General features: G+C 40.7%; 2 protein-coding genes across 3 annotated transcripts in view; one reads left to right on the top strand and one right to left on the bottom strand.

Moving 5' to 3' along the window:
- Nucleotides 1–1,149: 1,149 nt before the first annotated feature.
- Nucleotides 1,150–13,076, top strand: lipca (lipase, hepatic a). 2 transcript variants are annotated; one of them, XM_085269498.1, is made up of 9 exons: nucleotides 1,150–1,492; nucleotides 3,554–3,738; nucleotides 5,617–5,796; nucleotides 5,916–6,033; nucleotides 6,135–6,368; nucleotides 7,695–7,937; nucleotides 10,489–10,603; nucleotides 10,996–11,214; nucleotides 12,782–13,076. In XM_085269498.1, the coding sequence occupies exons 1-9, from the start codon at nucleotides 1,411–1,413 to the stop codon at nucleotides 12,894–12,896; spliced, it is 1,491 nt and encodes a 496-aa protein (XP_085125624.1). In that variant the 5' UTR covers nucleotides 1,150–1,410; the 3' UTR covers nucleotides 12,897–13,076. The 2 variants fall into 2 exon arrangements, with proteins under 2 accessions (XP_085125624.1, XP_085125632.1); XM_085269506.1 differs by having other exon boundaries at nucleotides 1,156–1,492; nucleotides 3,560–3,738.
- Nucleotides 13,077–13,631: 555 nt separating this feature from the next.
- Nucleotides 13,632–27,986, bottom strand: part of adam10a (ADAM metallopeptidase domain 10a) — a 38,516-nt gene continuing 24,161 nt past the window's right edge. Inside the window, exons 8-16 of the mRNA XM_085269409.1 lie at nucleotides 27,784–27,967; nucleotides 19,497–19,660; nucleotides 19,188–19,371; nucleotides 18,934–19,084; nucleotides 18,636–18,819; nucleotides 18,439–18,550; nucleotides 18,034–18,254; nucleotides 17,776–17,902; nucleotides 13,632–16,172 (exon numbers count right to left, since the gene is read on the bottom strand). Of these exons, the coding sequence (XP_085125535.1) occupies nucleotides 16,027–16,172; nucleotides 17,776–17,902; nucleotides 18,034–18,254; nucleotides 18,439–18,550; nucleotides 18,636–18,819; nucleotides 18,934–19,084; nucleotides 19,188–19,371; nucleotides 19,497–19,660; nucleotides 27,784–27,967 (1,473 nt within the window). The 3' untranslated portion in view covers nucleotides 13,632–16,026. The remainder of the gene's footprint in view (nucleotides 16,173–17,775; nucleotides 17,903–18,033; nucleotides 18,255–18,438; nucleotides 18,551–18,635; nucleotides 18,820–18,933; nucleotides 19,085–19,187; nucleotides 19,372–19,496; nucleotides 19,661–27,783; nucleotides 27,968–27,986) is intronic.

A 27,986-nucleotide genomic window follows, 5' to 3' on the forward strand; every position in this document is an offset into this window, starting at 1 on the left:
GACACATTTTCTTCTTTAACACGTGTCACTGTATCAATGTAGTAAACTGATAAGCAGCATTTAAAACGAATCAGTGAAGACAGGTTGTGAAGCTTAAACAGCTTCATGAAGAATGGATGCAAAGTGTTTTGCTTATCAGTGGTTTTTCCTCAGAAAGCAGCCTCTCACTACCCGAGCCTGCTGCATGCTGTGATCTAGATTAAGTGTTTATGGCAGCTTTGATTCCCCGTCAGTCTTTATGCTGTCACCATGTTTCCCTCATCTGTATGTAAATTTTTAAAGTACCATCACAAAGGCAGTCCTTGCCTGCTAAAACTGTGTGCACACACGTGAAGAAGGCATGGATGTACACAATCCTTGGCAAAGAGCAGGGTCATCAAGTTTGCTGTCTGAAAGTGTGTCAGGCGACATCATGTATTAAACAAACCTCAGCTTTAAATATAGCTGCTGTTCAGAACAGGTATAGAGAGTGTTTAATAGTAAGGTTAATATACCAAACACCTTACCTTACAATATAATATGCATTGAGGCTGCTGTTGTTCTGATTTGTGCCATATAAATAAAACTACATTTATTTATTTGCTTACTTTTCCTCAAAGCAATGAGCAAACCCAAAACTTTTTTTTTTTTTACTAATATCGGACAGAAAGACAACAGATACAAAGACAAACAAAATACAAATACACTTCTTTATAACGCAGAGATTATAAACAGAAATCAGAAGTGAAGACTGTGTACGCATTAAAAGGAAGAAAACAAAAACAGTAGCTTAAAACTGAAGAAAATATGATTCAGACGCTATACTATTTTGTTAATACCCAATATTACTAAATGAAAACAAATGCCTGCGGTTGTATTTTTTACCCACTCTGTGGGACGTTAAGAAAATTTTGTGTGCAGTATTGATCCACTGTGTGCCCTGGGTACACAGAGTGCTCTTCGTCAACTGTTTAAACATGGGTTTAAGCAATGCGGTAATAGTCCACATCTAATCCATGTCATGTCTTTAGCCAATAACACATAGTTCTATAAAAGCTACATAAAAAGTACATATTCTGTACCTCTACCCTGGTACCTGGAAAGGGTCTCGATTGAGGATCCAAGGTCACAGCACATCGTACCACATCCCCTGCCTATCATACCTCTGCTCTTTCACAATGTACACGATCCAGCCCCCAGCCAATCAGGATAAGAATAAATCCCCCTTATCCACGAACCATTGCTCCTGGTGTCCCCTCTCTTTCTCTTTAGAGTTCGGTAAAATAATCTGATTTCAATCCTCAGGACAGAAATGAGGCTTCCTTAAAAACAGCTCCTACATCTGCAGACAAAAGGTTCTCACCTTTAAAATCCACAGCACACGCTGAAGATTTTCTAAGCGTGGCCAAAAGGACCTACCAAGCTGACGGCATGTTTGTGGTCAAAGTCTTGTGGTGTTTGCTTTTAATCTATCACCTCAGTGAGGGAAAGAAAATCAAAGGAATCAGAGCAGGTAAGTGAAATATCATGCTTTGCCTTCGCTTCTGTGATTTATGCACAGATTGATTGATGCTATCAAAATCTTTAACAAGCACTAAATTTAACTGTAGTTCATGCTGTGAATTCATGCTGAGGAAAGTGTTTGCAATGAGACTCACACCGAAACTAGCCAATCTGTACACCGCAGAAGTATACACATAATTTCCCAAAGTATCTCTTTCTAAAGACAATCTTTAAAACAATCTTTACTGTTTATTTAGCCTCACAGTAGATAGTTATAAAGATGTGGTTCCACAGAGTAGTATTTTGCCTAAAAAGCAAAAGCTCCCCGATTTGGTCCCAGGAGGAGACACAAATGGATCACAGAGGGGGCCGACATAGAAACACAGATAAATTAGACATGTGGAGCTACCTGTCATGGCTACCCCGTGTACATCAGGAAGCAGCTGAAAGCAAATTCATGTCTTGTAAAGTGAAATTTTAACCAAGTTTCAGTCCAGCTGCTTCAGGCTGTATGTTTATTTTTACTAATTCATATGAACAATTACATTTAAAAGTTACATTAAGATTCCACAGATGAGCAACAAGTAAGCGGAGAAACACAAACAGTGTGCGTGTGTGTGCGTTTCCCTTGTTCCCTTACAGTGAAGAGTCACTTCAAATCGGTATAAAGCTGTTCTGAGCTTTCACGTTTATCCTGTGATAAAACATTTTTCATGCAATCGGTCCTTTCAAGATTGCCAGTGCCCCCAGTGTCTGGGGGAAAAACAGGCCACCAAATGATTTGATGAATATAAAAATATGAATCACGTTTTTTTAACATCTATGGGAGATTTTACAAAGCTGTTAGCCTTTTCTCCACCACGTGGATATCTGGGTGAATGGCGTTCATCCAGAGAGAGACTTAAAAACTGAAACAGCTGTCAGATCTTGTTAAGTTGAACTTGTTGTTTTGAACTTTTAAATACTTTTTTAAATAAAATAAAATATTTAGCATCTTAAAACCCAGCCTTTTTTCTACAAAATCTCAACTATTTGAAAGCTCGTAAAGGATGCGTTCACACCTTATTGATGATTGTCATTATTTTAAAAAGTCCTACAACGAAATCATTAAAACGTGCGCAAAAAGGAAAAGTTACTGGAGATTTTAACTCAGATCAGATTTCCTTGTATTATTGTAGGGTGTTTACCTCACAATACAAAGCTACTTGAGGTAACTGTTGTTGTGATTTGGCGCTACATAAATAAATATAAATAAATAAATAAATCATATTCCTTTAGGTTTGCCATTATTTTCTCCATCTCAGTCTTTAGTGCCGGTGTTTTTACTGGGTCTTTAAATGTGGGCTTATGACAGACTTCATGCCCCATTTACAAATATGTTTTTTTTAATTATGCGCTGTGATAGATACCATGACTGATTTGCAAAGTAAACACAGTTCTTGTACAAATTTCTGGGTTAGGGTTTGTTTGTGTTCTGTTACTAATGAGTCAGACTGTTTTCACTGATCGTGTCGATAAACAGTCACTGAAGAGACACACCAAAGCAAATGATGATAAATGATGGCTGGATGTTCTTTTACTTTTCTTGCTAAGACGATTTGGGCTTCACATCAGGAACCAGAACTTGTATGAAGGCAGCTGCATTGCTGGGTGTTTACAGGCGCCTTGGTTTTTGGCATTATTGGCTGTGGTTTTAAACATGTTGAGGGAGGAGGAGTTTACGTAACAAATGATAGAAGAGTCTGGCAGAGATTCATCTGATGGGACTTGTTGTGAAGTGATGTCTGTGAGCAGATGCCAGCGAGGTCTGTATGACCTGGACTCACAGCAAAGGGCTTCTGATTGGGCGTTAGTTAGTCTCCAGTCCAATGGAGCCTCAGCAGGAACTGACTGTCCTAATTTCTCCACGTTTACTCACTCAAATACTTACATTAATGCATCAAAACACACTCAGTGTTATCAAATTGACACATTTCCATTCATCATTTGTAATTATTCTGTAAGCATAACCATCGTGTTCTGTAAAGTACTCGTTTCTAACAGACAATCCATCCGTTATTTGATTTCTGAGGTGCAGTGGGGACAGAGCAGAGGGATGTCCTGAGGGAGAAAGAGCTATATGTCAGCAGTTCAGTCTTTAGGCTGTTTTTAGGAGGTGAGGACACCTGCACGCTGGACCCTCTGCAGCTGCACACTCTCACCTCCTGTGGCTTCAACAGCAGTAATCCCCTCATCATCATCACTCATGGGTGGTCGGTAAGGTCAACTCCCTTTTCTCTCTTTACGCTTCGCTGACTTAAGCCACTGGATACTAAACATGGAACTTGACTACAGGGAGGGAAACGTCTTCAAAAGGCTGAAACATGTTGAAAAAACACACCATGAGGTAGACACGTGGATCTGCACTGAAATGTAATTAAATTTTGGATCGGATCATGTCAGCCACAATAGCAGTTAGTTCCCAGACCACACCCGTCACAACTCAAGATTACTAAAGTTTTGGTAGAGATTTATACGTACATTATCCATCATTCAACCTTTTTTTTGCTTATCCAGTTCAGGGTTGTTGGGGGGGGCTATCCCAGTGGTCAAAAGGCGAGAGGAGGGGCACATCTTGAATAGGTCGCCAGCCTCTTGCAGGGCTAACACAGAGAAACGTACATTAAAAAGGGGTGGGGTGCTAGTGCCATGACTCTCTTGACCCCACTGAACTTTGACTGCCCTTTTCTCTTTGGAGTATGGAACATTTTGATCTCGGTTACACAACTATAAAGCTGTCTCTATAACAGTGAAAATATTTGTCCACAAACAGACTTAAGAACACCTGCCAAAATACATAAAAACTCCTTGCTGTAATTCCCATTCACAAAACAATCTGTATCATATTTATCTGTCAGCGAGATTTCAACACCAAGCTGAAGTTGGTGAATGCTGCAGGAGAGGTGGAGGATGGCAGATAAAAGGAAGCTGTTACATTCTTGTGCACATGCAGGTCACCTATTCCTAAACTGCAAAACAGGAAGCAGGCCTTGGCTGAGGTTGAACCCTCTTAGTCGCCCTGTAGTTTGTTATGCCTCCCCGTATGAGGTAGCCTGATTTTATTTAGAGTGAAACCATATAGTATATGTTTCACAGTCATGGTATAAAAGCAAAATTTCAAGTTTGATTTTCAATTTAAAGATTTTTTTTTTTTAGAAAATAACCTAAAATTCTGACTTATGGATGGCAAAAAATGTTTTTGTCTGTGGCAGAAACAAACTTCCATAGTCTGAGAATAGGGTCCCAGATGTCAGACAGTCAGTTTGACAAAGGGAGGACAGGAGACACTGAGGATTAGCTGGAGATTAGAGACGCATGGGGAACAAGACACAGGTGAGCGTAATCAACACAGGTGGTGACAATAAAACACTGAATCATAAGTGATATAGAAATGAAAACAGAAAAGGAACAACAATCACCTTTACAGTGAAACATGAAAGATAAATACGGAACATGAATGAACTCATTCAATGGGACAACATTTTGAAGACACGGGAAAAACAAAGAAACATTTAGCTTCAGACTAAAGGCAGCTGGAACTGGAGAAGCATAAGAGACAGTGAAGGATGACACGTGAAGACACGAGGACATGAACGAGACAGAGGGGACACAGACTGGAATACTGGTGAAGAATAACAAACAGAAGCAAAACACAAAACAGAACTCACTAATTTCACAAGAACTACAAATCACTAAAAAAGAAACTTGTGACAAGTGCTCAAAAATAAGAACCAGAATTCAAAAATACCATGAGAATTAAGACTCCATAAAAGCCAACAAACACTAGCTCAGCAAATGAGAACCAAACAGAAACCCCAATCCCACATACTAAGAATTCAAAAAGGGAAATAAGAAAGAAAAAACCCTCCATAAACACAAAGATGATGCCAATATATGATGGGTGGGGAAAAGTGAAAAATCAACAGTTTGTAACGGTTCATGAGGAAAAATCCTTTAGTTAAGTAACAGAGTCACTGCAGTTTCTCTCATTTTTGCCGAACTGAACTATGCACAGGACTGTACTGTGGACAGCACATATTAACACTTTAAAAGTAAGAAGCTGTTTTTTTAATGCTTAGTTTTGCTGTTGTGAAGGTGGATGGCATAATGGAGAGCTGGGTGATGAGGTTAGCCACGGCTGTGAGGACAAACCTGATAGATGCAAATGTGGTGCTTACAGACTGGCTGTCGCTGGCTCAGCAGCACTATCCAATCGCAGTACAGAAAACCCGCACTGTTGGAAAAGACATAGCTCACCTACTGCAGGCACTTCAGGTGAGAATAAACTCCTCCACTGATCTTTATGATGTCAGTGGACTGAAAGGTGATACATTTTCATTCCATAATCAAATCCATACGTTTCAGCAATCATGCATGTCTTTAATCGCCTACAGGAGCACTACAAGTACCCACTTAGAAATGCTCATTTGATTGGCTACAGCCTCGGCGCTCACATCTCTGGATTTGCTGGGAGCTTTCTGACAGGTCCGGAGAAGATTGGAAGAATTACTGGTGAGATTTTTAGTCCTTTCATAGCTAAATTTAATAAATAGCAATTTATTCATTTAATATTCTAAAACCACCCAATGCTTGTGTATATCATGTGTGTTCAGGGCTCGATCCAGCCGGTCCGCTGTTTGAAGGCATGTCTCCCACGGACAGACTGTCTCCTGATGATGCTGAATTTGTGGATGCCATCCACACTTTCACCCACGAGCGTATGGGCCTCAGTGTGGGAATTAAGCAAGCTGTGGCCCATTATGACTTTTACCCGAATGGAGGAGATTTCCAACCAGGGTGTGACCTGCAAAACATTTACGAGCACATATCCCAGTACGGGATCCTCGGTAAGATAAATCTGTAACAGCACATTAAAAATTGCGACCACCAGAAATAACCATGATTGTTTTATAGTATAGTATTTCTGCAGCATGAAATAAGCAGCTCTGTGATGCCTCTTAGAGGCTGCAGTGTTTTATGGTCTGTAAGTGTGGGATAGAACAACAGAACATCCTGCTGTCTGTTTGCCGCTGAAGACTGGCAACAAGCTGCCTGGTCTGATGAGTCTCAATCTCTGCTCTGACATTCAGATATAAACAGCATGGCTCGATCCTGCCTTGAATTCACGGTTCAAACTGCTGCTTTTAGTGATGTAATCATGTGGAGGATATTTTCTTGCCTCTCTTAGTACCAACTAAGGGTCAGCCTACCTGAGTATTGTCCATCCCTTTATGATCACAGTGCACCCAGCAACTGTGCGATGATATCATGTCAGCATGAACCGAATGTTTCCAGCACCTTGTTGAATCCAGCATCCAACCCTAGCCAGATGTATCTAATGAAGTGGCCACTTTAAACATTGTATTGAAACTTAAATATTACAAACATTTTTCTGAACAAACAGTCTTTTACAAATTTAGACCATATTTATCAGGAATACCAAAGCTATTATATTTGTTTATTTATTTAATGTCTGCATTGATGAGTCCACATAAAGTAGGCATTCATTCCCTGTTTGAAAAGGCATTCAAGTTTCTGGTTCCTCTGGTTTAAATCAAAGCTCCAATCAGAGCAGTATGTTCTCTGCTTAAAGGCTTTCTGGTTTCCTTCTTTGCACGCTCTATCATAACATTTTTTCTTCTTAATTGGCCTTGCCACCTCAGAACACTGGTTTAGAAGCCACGTCTAGGATGCCGATTCCTCTTCTGCTTGTTGACAGTTTCTTCTTCTGTGTTTAGGCAGATGTATTTAATTTCATGCAGTCTAACAGAAGTGGCTGTGGGATTTATGCTGCCTCTCAATCCTAAACACATCCTCACAATATGACAGCGAGAACCACATTAAAGCATCTGTCATCCTCAGGAGTTAATTAGCAACATGTGCCGTGCTTTTTCTCTGTCCATCCGTCTGAGCTGAGCTGCCTTCAGGCTACAAGCTGCTGCTCAGAGAAATGGCCTTCAGAGCAGAGCCGTGTCAGACATAATGAGTCACTTATAGGAGATGTGACAGAAGCAAGAGCTGATAGATGCCACCATTTGGCGATAATGAACTCGATCCACAAATAATGGTCAGGCTTCGTGGTTTAGCTCTTCCACAATCCGTTGAAAGTCAGATCAAAGTCGTTTTGGAGAAGCAGGTTTAAAATTTTCACCACATTTTTATTTTTCTCTTAGGCTTTGAGCAAACAGTGAAATGTGCCCATGAGCGCTCTGTCCATCTCTTCATCGACTCTCTGCTCAACAAAGACAAGCAGAGCATGGCCTACAGGTGCAGCGACAACAGCGCCTTTGACAAGGGCGTCTGTCTGGACTGCCGGAAGAATCGCTGCAACACACTCGGCTATGATATCAAGAAAGTCCGCACGGGCACCAGCAAGAGGCTCTACCTGAAAACACGGTCTCGGATGCCTTACAAACGTATGGTTTGTCATTTTGACCTAACAGCCGTGTAAAAGTCATAACTGACCAACAGGATACACTTATATGTCCCATTAAAGACTTAATATATATAAATAGCTTTTGCGTGTGTTATTAAGGCAAAATAAATCAGTTTGATGACAAGATTACACAAAAATAAGGAGGCCAAATTTTATTTAAGTTAAAGCGGAGTGGCAGTAGATTTGAAAGGATTCAGTGCATCTGTCATCATGGCATAAAATCTCATCCCAAGAAGATTTCTAGTCGTTATTTGTTATTCAAGTAAACCTACGACAAGACCTAGACTTTTTACAGCTTCATTTCTTTTGAGAATGAAAAAATGAGAAATTACAAACCACTAATTTCATTTGTAATTTAGATCTTTAGTAGGAAAGGGTGGCTTTTAGATTGGTGCCATCAACTGGGCTGGAAACCACAAAGCTTTGGTGTTTTAATGGAACTTGCAGACATGAAAACATAAATATCAGATAAATATCAATATCAGAAACTTTGCACTTTGATGGCCTCATTTTCCCGGTTTTCTGCCTTGATTGAACTCCATTACAGTGGGGCAAAAAAGTATTTAGTCAGCCACCGATTGTGCAAGTTCCCCCACCTAAAATGATGACAGAGGTCAGTAATTTGCACCAGAGGTACACTTCAACTGTGAGAGACAGAATGTGAAAAAAAATCCATGAATCCACATGGTAGGATTTGTAAAGAATTTATTCGTAAATCAGGGTGGAAAATAAGTATTTGGTCAATAACAAAAATACAACTCAATACTTTGTAACATAACCTTTGTTGGCAATAACAGAGGTCAAACGTTTACTATAGGTCTTTACCAGGTTTGCACACACAGTAGCTGGTATTTTGGCCCATTCCTCCATGCAGATCTTCTCGAGAGCAGTGATGTTTTGGGGCTGTCGCCGAGCAACACGGACTTTCAACTCCCGCCACAGATTTTCTATGGGGTTGAGGTCTGGAGACTGGCTAGGCCACTCCAGGACTTTCAAATGCTTCTTACTTTGTTGCCCGGGCGGTGTGTTTTGGATCATTGTCATTTTGGAAGACCCAGCCTCGTTTCATCTTCAAAGTTCTCACTGATGGAAGGAGGTTTTGGCTCAAAATCTCACGATACATGGCCCCATTCATTCTGTCCTTAACACGGATCAGTCGTCCTGTCCCCTTGGCAGAAAAACAGCCCCATAGCATGATGTTTCCACCCCCATGCTTCACAGTAGGTATGGTGTTCTTGGGATGCAACTCAGTATTCTTCTTCCTCCAAACACGACGAGTTGAGTTTATACCAAAAAGTTCTACTTTGGTTTCATCTGACCACATGACATTCTCCCAATCCTCTGCCGTATCATCCATGTGCTCTCTGGCAAACTTCAGACGGGCCTGGACATGCACTGGCTTCAGCAGCGGAACACGTCTGGCACTGCGGGATTTGATTCCCTGCCGTTGTAGTGTGTTACTGATGGTGACCTTTGTTACTTTGGTCCCAGCTCTCTGCAGGTCATTCACCAGGTCCCCCCGTGTGGTTCTGGGATCTTTGCTCACCGTTCTCATGATCATTTTGACCCCACGGGATGAGATCTTGCGTGGAGCCCCAGATCGAGGGAGATTATCAGTGGTCTTGTATGTCTTCCATTTTCTGATGATTGCTCCCACAGTTGATTTTTTCACACCAAGCTGCTTGCCTATTGTAGATTCACTCTTCCCAGTCTGGTGCAGGTCTACAATACTTTTCCTGGTGTCCTTCGAAAGCTCTTTGGTCTTGACCATGGCGGAGTTTGGAGTCTGACTGTTTGAGGCTGTGGACAGGTGTCTTTTATACAGATGATGAGTTCAAACAGGTGCCATTCATACAGGTAACGAGTGGGGGACAGAAAAGCTTCTTACAGAAGACGTTACAGGTCTGTGAGAGCCAGAGATTTTCCTTGTTTGAGGTGACCAAATACTTATTTTCCACCCTGATTTACGAATAAATTCTTTACAAATCCTACCATGTGAATTCATGGATTTTTTTTTCACATTCTGTCTCTCACAGTTGAAGTGTACCTCTGGTGCAAATTACTGACCTCTGTCATCATTTTAAGTGGGGGAACTTGCACAATCGGTGGCTGACTAAATACTTTTTTGCCCCACTGTAGCTCCATAAGCCTAGGATAAGCAAATTAGATTTTAGTAGTTAAAAGTGAAAGATCAGGGCCACTTTGGCCTCATAAAAATTTTTTCTTTGTCTAAATCAAAAAAATTACAGAGCAGTTTTTGCCAATTTTTCACACTATCGAATAAAAACTTACATCTAAATCTGTTTAGACAGTCCACATCCACCAGTAAATGAATCCAGTCCTCTGTTTGACTGGTAGGAATACAAAAATCAGCCATTATCTACACAAAATCTGTTCCTGTTTCAATGTTTTATTATCCTATATGTTAGACTGATAAAATGTAAAGCTAACAAGAAAAACTGAAAACTGTGTCGGGGGTTTCTCTGTAACCGTGTCCTCTTCTTCTTCTGTTTCTGGCTTCCACCCTTCAGTCTATCATTACCAGTTCAGGGTCCAGTTCATCAATCAGACGGAGAAGGTTGAGCCCTCTCTTACGATCTCCCTCACAGGAACCAAAGAAGAGAGTGGAGCTGTGGACATCACCTTGTGAGTACTGTACCAACACCAACCCCCCATCGGGTTTAAATCAGAACACATGAGCACTCTTTGACACATGCAATATGCAGCTGGGCTTTCAGCTCTACAAAGCAAGTTAAGGAGAGCAGCTGACACACATGGAAACAACTGAAGCCTTTGCATGAAAGAGAACTATAAATGGCAATGATGGGATGAATAATTTAAACAAGACAATATTCCCTGACAACTGTGTTATCCTTCATATTCTGTGTATCAAAGCGTCTCAGGCTAAACAGTGCTAGCAGAGGAAATCTCATCTGCTGTCCCGCTCTAGTCTGAGCCGCCACAACAGCCTTTTGCAGGGTGATTAACTCTCGTCTAACTTTGTCTCTCTCGATTACTGTTTTAAAAATCTCCACCAGCAATGAAAAGATTTCAGGTAACAAAACCTTCACCTTCCTGATCACCCTGGACAGAGACTTGGGGGAACTGATGTTGCTCAATATACGCTGGGAGGCATCTCCTCTGTGGGAAAATGTGTGGGACAAGGTGCAGACCATCATTCCTTGGAGAACTTGGGAAAGAAAAAGACTCCTGAATGTGGGCAAAGTCAGCGTCAAAGCGGGCGAAACACAGAGGAGGTACATGTGTTTCTTACGAGCTAGCAGCATAAAACCAAAAGTTTTTCTTGATTGCTGTAAATTTTCTTGTTTTAACCAAAGTTTCTTTAGCAGACACCAAAAAAACAGGAATTGTTCTGTCTTTAATTGTTTATCTATTACTTTGGTGTAGAATGAATGGGGGAGGTTATTATCAACAAACTGTAAAACGTATAAATATATAATTAAATCAAAACCTTTATGCCTTCCATATTTTCTAAAGAAATCCAGCAGGCCGGATTGGAGTCTTAGCTGTGCCAATTCTGCCCCCCAGCCTCATGTTTGACACCCCTAAATTAAGGGCTTAAATGATGGAGAGCACAAATAATTATACAGCTTTTCATCATCATACCGGGCTTTATTCCACACATGATTCCAACACTGCTGAAGCCTTTTCTATTTTTTTAAACTACATATTTTTAAATTGATTTTATTTACATACACACACACACACACATACATACATATATATATATATATATATATATATATATATATATATGTATGTATATATATATATATACATATAGTTTAGTCTACAGCAGCCAACAATATGTGTCAAAAAGTGGTTTAGCATTATCTTTGCTGCATGCAAAAAGCTCTTCTCTGAAAGAGACGTCTGAATGGCTCTATCTGAATATATGTGTCATTCAGCATTAATGGGGCCTTCACGGATTAGCACGTTACAGCTGTGGCTCAGGAGGAAGAGCAGGTTGTCTACTAATTGGAAGGTCAGTGGTTTTAGTCTGCGTGTCAGTGTTTCCCTGGGCAAGATGCTGAGCCCTGAGCTGCCCCTGCTGCATCTATGTGTTAGGTTAAATCACTTTAAAAGCAATTAGGCATAGAAAATGGTGATTAAGGCTTGTGGCTAGAAAGTACTTTGAGTGCTCAAATAGAGTAAGAGAGTGCAATGTAAGTACCAGTCCTTTTACTGTTGCATCTATCGGAGGACACAGTGTCCATGATTTCCAAAATATCTTCACATTCCCACTCTGTACACATTCAAATGAGCTTTGACCCAGAGAAAGCTGCTGTGTTTTGGATGGTGTTTGGGGTTTTTTCTCTTTGCATTGTAAAGTTTTAACTTGCATTGGTGGCATCACAGATGACCTCTGTTGACCCTGCAGTTTTTCGTATCACATTCAAAGCACATATATATGAGCATATATGATATTTCCAAATATAAAATAAAAATCACACTGTGATATTTAATAGAGCTGAAAATCGGATAAACAGGAAAGAAAGTCAAGTACAGTTGTCTCAAATTGTACAATAGTGCTAAGACGAGTAATATTACTGATACTGAATTATATTAATTCAGTTCAGTTTTAATGAAATAGCACCAAATTGTAACAACAGTTGGCTCAAGGTGCTTCATATTGTAAGGTAAAGATGCTACAATCGTATAAAGAACACACTTGAGACCATTACAGACTGCTGATGCCATCTAGTGGGTTGTTTCCCATACACAGACTGGTTAATCTTTACTCCTGCACTCACTCTTTCTGTTTAATCGCAGCGTGTTAACGACACCGTCTCTGTTTTCCAGGACATCTTTCTGTTCCATGACAAACGAGAGACAAATGGAAGCGTCAGAAGACATGGTGTTTGTACGCTGTAAGGAAGAGAGACCAAAAAGGCCCAGAAGAAAGGACAACTTATAGACTTGTGTGGGTCACTCGCTGAAGATCTAACTGAAGATATCAGTTGAATGGCCCTTGAAAACAACAACGAATGCGATAAAATTCTCCCTCCTTGAAGGGAAGTTGTGTACATTCAGGGAGTAACGCAGAAAACCATAATTGCTGGAAAGAAGTGCTGAATAAATATACTGTTCTTTTCTATCATGTCATTAGGTGGGTTTATTTTTCTACACATGCACAAAGGTCCATTCGTATCCAGCTACGGACTAACACATTTTTCCATGTCACAAATGTGCAGATATTTTGGTTGAATGAAAACACAACTGACAGGTTGAACTGTAAGTTAAAGCGCTAAACCCTTTAAAGCCTGAAACGGGAACTAATCTAAATTCTAACTGAAAATTGATGTTTATAAAACCCTCTATTGATGCCTATTTTGCATCTATTATTTGAATTTGTATCATAATTGCTTGAAAACAAAATCAGTCTTAAAATCTCATTAAGAGATTAAGAAAGGCAAGTAATTACCAGGTGATGACTGCAGAGGGCAGGCTGTTACAGCTGAAAACTCGAATGCAGTTGAATCTTGTTCTTCTAAATCAGGTGCGACACTTGAATCTTCTTACCAATCATCACTTTGAACCATTTGTGGGTTGAATAACATAATAACATTAAATTAAATTGTAAAATGTTTCTTTTTTAAAATATCAGAAATCCATGGCGCTACCTTTTAACACTGGACAAAGAGGGAAACAATATGGTAAATTCAACTTTATTAATGCAGTTCAAGTAATTCAAAAGAAATTATACATTTCCACCTTTGCAAATGTAGTAAAATATTCAAATTAAGCAGGATGAGAATCAGAACAAAAGAAGGGGGAAAACAAAACCACACAATTTGAAGGCACAGTATAAAAGACAACGCATTAAATCAGACAGTAGTAATGAATCTATAACATTATGGATTCTGTTTACATCGCTTACATTTCAGTGCAACATCAACAAACAAAATCCCAGAGTACTAACCCTCGACACCAAGTATCCACATCATACATATATTTTTTTTTTAAAAAGATACGAATGTTTCAGCAAAGCGTCTCTCTCTCTCTCTCTCACACAGACAAAAGCTTTTTTTTAAAAAGCCACAGAAAATCTCATAACCAACAAAAAGCATAACTAGTAGCACCACAAAGACAAAGAACATAAGAAAAGGGAGCAAAAGAATTGCATTTGTGCCTGTTCACAAGCTTTGCTGCAGCACACGGTTTTCCGTGTACCCTCTCAGGAGGACACGCTGGAGGCATTTCTCACTGAGAAGGTCAAATGTTAAAACTCTGTGAAGCTCTGCATAGAATCTGGTCTGTAAGACATCCTGGCACCTTGCACATAAAACAATGCTAAATTGCAGCTGCGCTCTACTAAACATATGTTATGTAGTCTACAAATCATGTTTGTGTGTGTTCTGCATTTGTATCTATTTATCTGAAGAGAACCTAAAATTACACTTACTGAATACTGCTCAAGTTAAGCCAAAAAAGGTTTTTATCTGTGTGCAAAATTGGATTCTTCACGTGCTGGCTGATAAAGTGTCTACAATCAGGCAAGGCTATGCTCTAAGTTGCATCACACAGACATCGTTTCAGTCTTCAGTAACGATTGCTGACACTTGTACATCAACTTCAGTCACACTGCTCTGAGTAGGCACATATTTAATGTAATCACACAAAACCAAAGGGAGTAACAAAGGTTAACAAAATCCCCAATCAGTAGCAAAAAGAAGGACAGAACAGTAGTGGATGGCTGATGCGATGTGATTGTTCACTCTGATAAAGATCTGTTAACAGCAGCAACAAAGCAATAATACAATTAGAATCGCTAGACTTCCCAACTCCATGCACAATAGAAACAATCTCAACTGCATTAAAAAGCATTAAAAGCAAAAAAACAAAGAAAAAACAAAAAACAAACCACATATAAACCCGGACAGGTTCCTTATCTGGGTATAAAGGTCTGACTGCATTTGAGTGGTTTTACTTTGTCTTTAACAACTGCTAATGTGTGAAAAGATGGACAGATGACAAGAGTTAAAAGACACGACAGTCAAACCAGGACTTCTCTCTCCTCTAATCAGTTCTGTACACTTGTATTGTTTGGTTTAACGCATTCTGGTTTAGCTTTCACTTTTCTGAATGTAGCACAAAGTGGTTGTTTCACCGCTCAGAGTCAAAGCAACCAGTTAGGTAAAAAGAGTTATTACAGAATACAAGTGTGATACAATCAGTTTAACAAAAGCTATTTTCTCGTCATTCAATTCCACCTCAAGTATTTTGTTGTAAACACATCTGCAAACCATATCACAACTACAAATACACAAATTCAGACCACCAGATGACTGACTGGTCTTATCGAGCTCATTTATATACATTCTTCCAGTCCTGTCCTCTGCCTTGGATGGCAGCTTACGTGACCTGTAGGCCTGAGCCAGAAGAGACTCTACCCAGACATCTGTAAGCAGTCGTCTTTACACTTGTATTCTGTCATTTTATTGATCCTGAGAAGATGAATTAAAACAGTGAACGATCTCCATTCAAAGAAAAATAAATTCATGTGAAACAAAAGACAAAACGACCTCAACATTTATATATTTGCACACAGAAGGAACAGAAGTATGCCTTACAAAAAAAATATTATATGTATTGGGGGGGAAAAAGTCACATTGGCAAAAGAAAAACAGGTTCTTTTCAAACACAAAGTCTCAGATCTGTTTTTGATTGGCAGCAGAAATTTGTGAAAAACTAATAAATTTGCTTTTCTCTCCTCCACAAAAAAGAAAAAAATTCAAAGGTTTAAAAAAAAGAAAAAAAAAGAAACAAGATTAAGATTAAATAACGGAGATCAGTAAATTTCTCCCCCGTTCATCCTTGGAAAAATGTATTTCCTATAAAAGCTAAGTGAACCACTGCTAGTCTTGCTCTTAGAGCAGAGGTGAGTGAGTTTGTTAGACCCAAAAATACATCAGGTTTTGTCCAGTAAAAAGGTTTCAGTTGCAAGTTCTCAGAATTCTGCAATAAGTGGTAAAGGTAACTCTTTGGAGTAAGGTGCTCCGATTGTAGGCACGAAGAAGAACCAAGGCAACAAGCGGACTTTTGCCTCATTGTCTCAACAGTCCCATTTGATACTGCTCTCTTTGTTGACGCTGCTGACGCTGCTGGCGCTGGCCCTGGGCTTGGCGCTGGCCCTGAGCTTGGCGCTGGCCCTGTGATGCTGGGGGCCGCCGTCTCAGAGTATTCAGGGTGTCTACAGGAAATGGACATCTCAATTAACTTAAAGAAATACAGTGAATGCTGCAAATTAATGCTACTACCATTTATATTGTTAGAAATGCCCACAGTAGAAGTGACTATTACATGATAAGGTAATCATGTTGGACTACAAAGTATTTCTTAGCACCTTGCTATTCAGCCATCTCTTCTCTTTAACCTAAATATGCATTCAGTAATCCACAGTTGTGGAAGTTTATACACATACATACACACACTTGTGCATATTTATATCCTTGTGGGGGACATCTCATTGACATAATGCTTTCCCTAGCCACTTACCCTAACCATCAAAAATGAATGCCTAACCCTGACCCTTACCCTAAACCTAACCATAACCCAATTGTAACCCTGACTCTAAAACCATATTTTGAGTCTCAAAAATGCTTTCGTGCCTTGTGGTGGTCCCCACAAGGGCTGTCGGTCCCCACAAGTATAGTAAATTCCAATTATTGGTCCCCACAAAGATGTTAATACCCATACACACACACATATCATGAACATGAAAGTCCTGGTAATTTAGGGATTTGATTTCTCTGAACTGTTCATTTTCCAGGGTGGAATAACTGTGCATCATACATCTTTAATTATTTAAAACACAAGAATTAGATGCAAAAGTTTAAATTTGTTTGGGATTTTCTCTAATCCATACAGGGATCCATACATGGGAATATCCCTTAGCAAGTTGCACCTCAACCCGATGCTTTTGGCATAATTCTGACTGGATATGTGACCAGTCTTGGCAAAGTTTGGTTTGACTAAGGGACATTTAATTAAATGTTGTGGAGGGTGTATATTTTTGATCCTACAGACACTGAATCAATTTTGGATTTTTTCTAAACTCCTTAAAAGTCTCAAATTACCATGACATTCATGGCCATGGCCTACTAAAACATGTAAATATAAACTGAGTTACATACAGATGAACTGTTAGTATACTTGCAAAATGTATTATATGCATTATTGAAAAAAACATTTTTTTTCTCAATGATGTATATACATTTTTTTGTTTAAAAAAATACTTTTTGTTTAAAATTATTAAATAAAAAATTAAATGGTTAAAATACAAAATGTATGAGAAAAAAAATATACATCCTCTGAGAATAAAGAGAAATCCTTACAAAGAAAAGAAACTAGCGTAAATTTTTTTCATGCTATAAGGTTTTACAACAGGAGGGAAAAACCTCTGCGGTGGATGACCTAATCAAGTTAAACTGTACTTTGCAATGGGATTCTTAAAAAAGGAAATACTTGAGATTTTAGAAGTCCGAAGATTAATTTGTCACAAATAGGCTAAAGTTAGAAGAAAAGAAAACCCTGATTTGAATGAACTAGAAGTCACGGCCCATCTGCTCATTAACATGGACATGTGCTGGAATCCTTGATGTGATGAAATTGACTAAATCTTACAAATAGAACCAGTATGGAGTTTGATATCCAAAATGAAAGTAAACAAACTTTTTTAATATCTAATTTCCCTTCTCTCCCTCACTCCAAAATTAGTTTTTCTTTAACCCACAACAGGCCACAGATTACATCACAGTTTCCTTTTTTTGCAGAGCCCTGGTTTAGATACGTACCAGACACATGCTTGCGTGGAGGAAGCTTGGGGTTGCTACTGGGTGTGTGGACACTGCAGACCTTGATGAAGCCAACCATTAGCATGATGAGAGCAACACCCATCAACAGCACTGCCCACCAGTAGGCCTGAATGACACAGAATGTAATAAAAAATATTTAAGCACAGACAAGAATCACTAAAAATATTAGCTATGTGTGTTTGTCACCATGTTGACAAATCTTTGTCACTATATACACTCCCACACTGAGACACTCACCACTATCCAGTCTGCAATACTGTTATAGAAATCAGGATTAAAGATGGCTTTCTTTAGCCTTGCAAGAGGCCCGTCTGCATCCACCAGGCGACACTTATTGAACACATCGCAGTATCCCTTGAAGTCATTGCAGGGTGAGCCAGGCTGCAGCGTCACCACTTTCCCACTGAAATACTGGGCCCATCTCTGTGACCCTGTGCTGCTGCAGGTGCTGGGATTCGCTGAGGGTAGAAAGAAAGTAAGTGACATCTGTATTACCAAGAAAATGTTTTAATCGTAAAGATGTTCTCATGACTAAAAGCAAACATTAAAACCAACAGTCACTTATGCTATACGTCAGATAATTCTAGTTTTAAATGACTATACTTCGTGTACATTTTGACATGTGAACAATCAGACACTCACTTTTCTCCTGGCAGCACACATGGCACAGGTCAGTAGCCTCATCCTTGCCATCCTCCTTAGCACAGCTACATACCTCCAGATTGTGCTTTGCACAGACAGAACCAGTGCAGGCCTATTTCAAAAAACAAAAACTTTAACTTATGATACAAACTCACAAAGCGGGAAAACAAGACACGAAGCCGATTATATGAGCATACCCCATTGATGCAAACTTGTGTATCTTTATGACAAAAGGTGAAATTCTCCTTTGGCTGTGAGGCAGGACATAGAGCAGTATTTCCACCACACCTGCCCTCATTGGCACACTCAGAATCTGGTCTGCACACCTCATTATTGGTCTTGAAAGTACATTCTCCTGTGCAACATGGGCCTTGGCTGGGACTGCGTAAAAACAATGAAAACCATGCAACCAAAAGTCAAACAAATGCTGCCCTGTTCACAGCTGTGTTCTGTGCTCACTAATACCACAATCAACAGTCCATCACAAAATCTTACCTGCAGATTTTGCCGGGTCTAAGTTTGCACTTTTCGCCATCCCCTGAATCTGCACTAAAGCAACAGTTGTCTTTACACTGGTCTTGGTAGCCACAGTCACACTGCTCTCCCTCTTCCACCAGACCATTACCACAGATAGGATGGCCAGACTCTGTACACACAGAAACAACAGACTGAAAGAGCATCTCTCTCTCTCTCACTCACACACAGATAACAAAATCCTTTTATTTATTTGATCACATAAGAGAATTTACCAACAAAACAGCTATCTCTTTTCTTTTGTAGAACAGCGGTTATATTCCCGATGCTGCAGCTTGAGAACTTGTTATTGTTGAGCCTGTCCCCTGATGTGGCTCTGGCATACATAATGTAGTTCCCTCTCTCCTTTTGTCCTTGCTCCTTAGACTCTCCAGGGGTGCATACGCTACCAGAGTCATGCTGTGAAATAGTAGGCAAGCAAAAGAGAAACAGCAGAGCTCTGAGAAAGTTCCACAGAATAAATACAGCTTGGCAAGAGAAAGTAGGCTACTGGCAAAGGCCGGGATTTAAATAATAGTACTTACAGGTGAGCCAAAGTTGTGTCCGACCTCATGAGCGAAGGTGATGTGTGACACCTTGGGGGGGACATGTGAGCCATAGTTCTGCACTGTGATGATACCAGTGTTCAGAGACTTTGTCCTTCCATCTGAGTATTTTCTGTTCTTCTCACAAATTCCCCCGGAGCTTCCTGCGGTAAAAACAAAGGGTGCGATGCATTAACAGGTCAAACACAGCCAGGATTTGTTTGAATTTGCTTGCTAGACAAAACCTAAAAGTCCAGTTGGAGATAATGTGCATCTCAACAGTGGTTATCAACGTTCTGTTGAACCAGGCCTTCTGAGCATGTTTAGAAGCCCATCATAATTCTTAATCTGTACAAAATGACCCATATGAGTTCTGCCTACTCCAGTCAGAAACACTTTAATGATGATGATGATAAAACACTGCTAAATATGTAAAGAGAATAGAAAACAACATTAAAATGCAATCCTGTTGTAAATAAGACACAAAATTAATGCTGCAGAAAATAATTAAACTGGGAATTCAGTCCACAGAGCAATAAAATAAACATTTCATTTTAAGTTAATTATTTTAAAGCCAAATGCGCTCTCACTGCTGCAGTTTATTTTTAATGTGACAGCTCTGAAATTTTAAAGTGTATATATTTAAATATTACATTTCTTTATCCCATAGCCTAATAAAGGAAACGTGGAAATCACAGATCAAAGTGAAAATTATTTTACTTTTAAACAGGCATTCTTGCGTTCTGTGTTTTAGCAGCTGCAATTCCAGCAGTGTCAAAGGCGACTTAGCAGCAGATTAGAATCAAGCAAAAACAACATTTTTATATTTTCTGCATCACCAACCGAATACACACATGAATGCAACAGTCTGTGCTGCTGTTACTTTACATCTGGGCTTCATTCCTGATGTTGGTATGGTTTGACAGCTTGCACATATGAAAGGTATTCGCTCAGCAAAGAATACGAGTTAAAAAATGCTATAAATAAAACATTACGTGAAAACGTGGCAACTAAAACAGTGAATCGAGGGTTGGCAAGATGGCGTCGTAGCGCGAACACCCGTCTCGCTGTGCTCCGGTGAGGTCCCCCGATTATCCGTCTAAAATATGTGTTCACCTGGTGAAACGTTACAAATGTGCGTGGGAGTAACTCTATAATGAGTCTGGACGACTATTTTTCTAAAATGCCTAACGTCAGGTCTAAGAAAAAGACAGCTCCGGTTGTGCAGGCTAGCGACATTGTGGGTCCTATGGCGGCTGAGCCTGAAGAAGCTAACGCCAGCGACACAGAAATCTCCGCTGACGCTGAGGAAACTGGGAGTGATATCGACCCGAATATCCTTGCGGCTCTGAGTAAGATAACTGACAGCATTACAACTTTATTGGATGTTAAAGTTGATACTGTGCTGGCCGCAATCCGTGAACAGACGTCTCGGATCCAGGCTCTGGCGACACGGGTGGGAGACGCCGAGATACGGATTTCAGGCGTGGAAGACACGGCAGGTGTATTGCAGGCGAAAGTGGCTCGACTCGAAAAACAAGTAACTGACATGGCAGACCACATGGACGATTTAGAGAACCGCAGCCGCAGATGTAACCTTCGCCTGGTCGGGCTTCCCGAGGGCACGGAGGGAAATGATGTTGTCGCCTTCATGGAGTCATGGCTCCCCTCCTATCTCGAGCTCACAACTAAAAATGGGAAGATCAAACTAGACCGCGCTCACCGCTCTCTAGCACCGAGGCCGGGCCCCAGCCAGCGCGCCAGACCCATCATTATGAAGCTTCACAACTTTGCTGATAAACAACGTGTGATGGCTACGCAGCCGAACCAACCAACAAGTCGGATCAAAGTCTCCTTCTTTAATGATTATTCAGCGGCGGTAGCCAAGAAACGCAAGGCTTTCGACGAGGTGAAAAGCTGCCTGAGGAAGAAGAATGTGGATTATGCGCTTCTCTACCCCGCCACACTGAGGCTGTTTGCCAACGGCAAGGAGAAGAGATTTAACACACCGGAGGCAGCTGCGTCCTACGCGGACTCGCTGCCCTGAATCCCCGTAACCACCGGAGTACTCCTTTTCTTCACACTATGCCTTAATTAACCGGTGTGAGTACTTGCCGAATCTAGGCGTATATGACTCTTTTTTTTTTTCGTCCTCGCTGCTTATAAGCGACCAGGTGAAATCTTCCACCCCATCGGGCACCGGACGGACTGTGTTTTCGTCTATGGGTAGGCGTGAGTTACGCGCGTGCAATGCCCTTCGGCTTTCCCGACGGGCAGGAGGAGATTGGTTTTTCCCTACATGTTTAGTAGGGCTGTTGCCAAATCACTGTTCTTTGAATGTTCCGTCACACAGCTCTTTCATGCCTTTTTTATTTTTATTTTATTTATTTATTTTTTCAACCAGGGTGTGGTGAACCCTTTGGCTCAATATGCTTTGTGTGATACATGAATAAGTCTAATAATGAGTAGGCTGCGAATATGCACCTGGAATGTACGAGGGGTTCACAGCCCTATTAAGAGGAGGAAGATATTTACTTGTCTAAGAAAGGACAGTGTAGATGTTACTATGTTACAAGAGACACATCTTGATAATAATGAACACTTGAAGTTGCAACAAGGATTATATGGACAAGTGTTTTTTTCATCCTTCACTACAAGAAGTAGAGGAGTGGCAGTGTTGATTAGGAAAAATGTACCTTTTGTAGTAACTGATTGCGTTAAGGATCTGAAGGGCCGCTACGTGATAGTCAAAGGGATTTTGCAAGGCCAAAATATCTTATTACTGAATGTTTATTTTCCACCTGCCCACCCAACTACCTTTCTTACCAAAATGTTTCTGGAATTAGCCCCATTTCTTCCTAACTCTACCGTTATTATTGGTGGTGATTTCAACTTAATGTTAAATCCGCTTATGGACAGATTTCCACACAGCATTGCAACTCCTTCTCCTCAGGCCAAAGCGCTTCATGCTCTATGTGACGAGTTTGGACTTGTGGATGCTTGGAGATATACTCACCCCTCCGATAAGCAATACACATTTTTTTCGGCTCCGCATAGGTCCCAAACTAGAATTGATTACTTTTTTCTCCCGAAAACTGACTTAGGTTCAGTAGTATCGTGCGACATAACAAGTATAATCATCTCAGATCACGCTAGGGTAATCATGGATCTCGATCTTAAAGCTGCGCTTCACAGGTCCCGCCACTGGAGGCTTAATACCATTATTCTTAAGGATGAGGAATTTACCTCTCACTTCTCTGCAGAATTTAAAGCGTTTTTGGATATCAACACCCCCTCAGCTACTACTGCCTCTGTTTTGTGGGAAACATGCAAAGCTTATGCGAGGGGCCTAATTATTTCGTATTCTGCGACAAAGAAGCGACAACGGATGGAGGAACAAAAATCTTTAGAGAGCGAATTGATGGATAAGGAGAAAACATATATTGCCTCCCCATCACCACCATTATGGCAAGAAATAACCGCACTCAGGTCAGCGCTGAATTGCCTTCTTACCAGAGATGCAGAGAAGAAACTTAAATACACCAGACAGAGGTTCTACGAGCATGGAGATAAGGCCGGTAAATGTCTGGCGTACTATGTTAAGAAGCGCGCAGAATCGAATACCATTGCAGCGATATCTGATGAAGGTGGCCACAAGATATATGAAAACAAACTGATAAATGACTGTGTTAAGAAGTTCTACGAAGCCTTGTACTCTTCTCAACAAGTCCCGGAGGGGGTGCAGCTGATGCATAATTTCTTCACCCAATTCGACTTACCAAATTTGTCAGAGGAACAGAAGACTGCCCTTAACAGCCCTATAACTAAGACCGAAGTGTTTAAGGCTATTAAATCACTGCGAAGTGGAAAGTCGCCAGGGCCTGATGGCTTCTGTTGTGAATTTTATAAACAGTTTCGGGATATTATTGTGGAACCGCTTCTTGATATGTTCAACCACTCCTTCATTACGGGTGAATTCCCGCAGACACTGAAGGAAGCCAACATTTCCCTAATTCTAAAGAAAGGGAAGTGTCCTGATTTGTGCGGATCCTATAGACCTATAGCCATCTTGAATGTAGATAGGAAACTGCTTTCTAAAATTCTGGCCACCCGCTTAGAAAATTTTTTACCTGTGCTGATAAGGGAGGACCAGACAGGCTTTATAAAGGGTCGAAACTCAGCCACCAATGTTAGACGCTTACTGAACGCTATTGTAGCTTTCAAGCAAAAATCTATTGACGGCCTGGTGCTTTCTCTCGATGCGGAGAAAGCATTTGACAGAATTGAGTGGTCTTATTTGTTGTATACTCTGGGCAAATTCGGCTTAGGGGAGAATTTTATAAAATGGGTCAAAGTTATCTACAATAATCCACAGGCAGCAGTCCTGACTAATGGACTTAGGTCTGATTACTTCAACACTCATAGGGGAGTTATGCAGGGCTGCCCCTTATCGCCCCTTCTATTCACTCTGGCCATAGAGCCTCTTGCTGAGGCCATAAGGGCGACGCCCACAATACGTAGTTTAGAGATTGGACAGCTGTGTCATAAAATAACCTTATACGCGGACGACATCTTGATTCTTTTGACTAACCCTGTAACATCCGTACCCAGTCTCATTGAGGTGATTGACAGGTTTAGCCATTTCTCTGGCTATAGAATCAATTTGGCTAAGTCAGAGGCCATGCCTCTCGGTACTCTTTTCACAATGCCGGCTACTGTTCCTTCCTTTCCTTTTAAATGGTCTCCTAATGGATTTGTGTATTTGGGGATCTTTATTACCCCGTCTCTCGACCAATTGTACAAAGCCAACTTCACACCCTTATTTGGCAAACTCAAACAGGACCTAGAGCGGTGGGCGTCACTTCCTGTCTCCTGGCTAGGACGCATTGCCCTGATCAAAATGAATGTGCTGCCCAGGCTATTGTATCCTATCCAAATGATCCCCGTCTTGTTCTCTAAGAGAGTACTGAAGGACATAAATGGTTGGCTCACCTCTTTCATCTGGAACAAGCGCAGACCCAGACTCAAGATGGCAGTGTTGCATCTGCCAAGCTCCAGGGGCGGCTTGGATCTACCTAATATTAGATTGTATCAGCTTTCTGCCCATTTAAGATTTGTGAGCGACTGGGTTAGGGGTAAAACCTCAATCTGGTCGGATATTGAGACAGCTCTGTCACAATGCAAACTGAGCGATCTATTATTTTGTAATGATTTTAACGGAATTAAGGCCCTTTGTACAAATCCTGTAACAATCAACACCCTAAAAGCGTGGCGAATTGTCCGCCGTCTTGAGGGAAGATCGAGAATAACATCAACCTTTACCCCTATAATGAATAACCCTGCTTTTCCTCCGGGTTCTTTGGACCCCGGCTTTCAACGATGGTCTGATAAGAATATTAAGTCTCTTGGTGACCTTTTCTCGGGTGGTGAACTCATGTCGTTTGAACAGCTTACCAACAGTTACGGCTTGCCTAGACAGGATTTCTTTCGTTTTTTGCAAATACGACACTATATCACTCACAATACAACCCTTGCTGAGCACCCTGAAGTATCTGATGTTGAGAGGGTTTTGTTTGGGCAACAGCTGACGGTGTCTCTGAGTTCATTTTACCATGTGCTTAATGCTTTGACTACCACTGATGCGCAGGGGATTAGAGGTGTGTGGGAGAGGGAACTGTCGGTAACCATAGATGAAGATAAGTGGGATACCGTTTGGTCTCTCGCAAAAAGGATTTCAATTTGTACTCGGACAAGAGCAATCCAATTTAAGATTTTACACAGATTACACGTATCCCCTCACCGCAGACACCTCTTCAGCCGCTCTCTTTCCCCTGTGTGTCTTAAGTGCAAAACTGATGTAGGGACTTTAACTCACTGTTTTTGGTCCTGTTATAAGCTTCAAGAATACTGGGCTGACATTACAGGTGAACTGGGGAAAATCTTCCACGTTGATATAGAGATGGACCCTTTGTCCCTGATTCTAGGTCTTCCAAGTGACCGCCTAAAAGCGGCGGCCAACAAAAGATTGTATAACACTCTTAACATTTGCAGCCAGGAAAAATATCCTCTTACAATGGATCAACGATAGGACTCCCACTGTCTGTGGCTGGCGCAAAATAGTTTTTGAACTGATTCCTCTGGAATACCTCACACACGTTATACACCACAGTGTGGGTCAGTTCTATGGGATGTGGCACCCCTTTTTGGACTATATTGGACCGGACCTTTCCGCTATCTTATTCAAAGGACTACTACACACGTGATCACCACCCGGGCGCTGTAAGACTGACTCACCACCTCTTGTATGTTATATTTTGTATCTTGTATTATGCCTTATTTAAGAGCTGTTGTGTACGTTTTGTGTTTGTACTGTTTTGTTGTTCTGTGTCTACTGTCGAGACACTGTCGTGTTAAAGGAAAATCTGCAATAAAAACAATGATGAAAAAAAAAAAAAAAAAAACAGTGAATCTAACCTGCTCAAAAGCAGGTTGTGTGTTCAGCAACAGTTACCACATAACAGTGACTTAGCCACCTGTGCGGGTGACAAAACCTTACTTTTAGCTCACTAACCCATTGTACACCCCTCTGGTTCAATATGGACAACAAAATACACACATACATACAGACACACAGTAGCAGGGCATGGAGATGCTGGTAGTTTCAGCAAGCGTAACTGGCTCCACAGTTAATCGAAAAGAAGTCATGAAAATCAGTGAACCATAAACTACAGTAATTAACAGATGGAGAATGTTTTATTTGTATACCGGTTTAACCAATAAACAATAAAGTCTTATAAGGGTTGTCCAATAAATTAAGGAACTTGTTTTAAATGTTTTAAAAGGGGAGAACAATAATCTGAAACAGGATGAATCGTCTGTAAGTCTAAGACCCTGAATACATCTAAACCCCTGAAGTTTCTTTGCTTTATTTGTCTGTTAAATTATCTAAAATAAAAATTGGTTTTGGATATATTGGGTATCACGCTTAACAAGAAGCACTCTCCCAGTCGTGCTGCAATTCCCAATATCCAGAAATTCAGAGTTTAGGAGACCACTTCCAGCTACATAGAAACATGAGACCACGTCAAGCAATAACGTGTCCATTCTGTGTAAAGTGACCATGAGACTGAGTGCACATTTTACTACACATCGCACTCTTTACCTGTGCAATTGTGTAAACCCTGCACTGAAGCCACCCATGACAACTAGTCACATGAACTCACACATTAGCTGTGCTTCACCAGTGGGCCTGAAAGCCTTTTTTAGACTTCCTTTGTTCAATCAATCACCACAAAGCTCACTGCAACCAATCTATTCTCCATGTCTTTTATTCAATCAATTCTTTCAGCTTACAGTTTTGCTAATACGCCAGGATTGATCGTCTGGGTTTGTAGCGGTATACTTCATGTTGAAATGGTATCCAAGATAATTCAAAAGGAGAGGAAAGAAGCACCAAACACAACAATCAATTACAAATGTGAGGGAAAAGCCAGTCTATATGAGCAATCTGTGGGAAGACCACAGCATGAAATCCAACAGGAAAGAGAGGCTGCTGGCATACTTTGCACTTCAAGGACAACAGTTTTTCTCACATACATAAATATAAAGAAATTAGAATATTTCTTAATACAAATGGCCACCTGTGCAGATTCTTGTGGTCTCAAAGCATTGCCAGAATATAAACAAACTCTGGGTCCTCTGATCACCACAGGAAAAAAAGAAATACTGGCAGTGTCCAGTGGTACCTATCAGCCTCATAGCAGATGCACCTACAGTATAAATTTCAAAATCCTATGTCCCTTCATTCCTGATTTCACAAAATTTTCTGAAAACTTGACCTCTGACCTAACAGCTGAAATCTGTGAGATTATAACTTTTCCAAGATTTTTAGTCGATGCACATATGGTATCAGTTTGAAACTCCTACATCTCTTCATTCTCAAGTTACCGCATTCACAAAACTTGGGTGTCCTTGTCTCCCCGCCTGGTTGCCCGCCCGCCAAGCAGGGTGACAGCAATACCCCGTCAGCCTTTTTATGGCTGATGCGGTAGCACTATTCAAACTACTAAAACTGAGATCTGGTTTCTTGAACCAAAGTGATCTTAAAAAATAAAATGATCAGACTAATAAAAAAAATTATAATGTGTAGTATGGATAACTGGCTTGATAGCAAATATGATTATAGAAGTAATGTGAAGGTGTGTTACAAAACACCCAAACACTTTAAATGCTTCTGAGCAACGCAGGGAGTCACTACCAGAGCTCGGTGTGTGTGTCTGGTACCAACCTGAGGGAGCCCCAACCCACGCCAAGCCAAGCACGCCATCATCAAAGTCCCTGTCAGTAAAGACGTAGGCCAGGCAGTACTGATCGTGGTTCTGTTCAGAGTTGAGCTCCAAAAACTTCTCCACTCCGATGTTGGCAAAGCGAAAAGGATTGCTGGGGTCCTTTTCTTCAACTGTGGTATTGATCTGTGAGAAAGAGTTAAAC

Source organism: Mchenga conophoros, linkage group LG1, assembly GCF_057382185.1.
Source record: "Mchenga conophoros isolate Kocher_MC1m ecotype Shallow Benthic linkage group LG1, M_conophoros_male_GT1.1, whole genome shotgun sequence".
In the NCBI taxonomy this organism is placed as follows: domain Eukaryota; kingdom Metazoa; phylum Chordata; class Actinopteri; order Cichliformes; family Cichlidae; genus Mchenga; species Mchenga conophoros.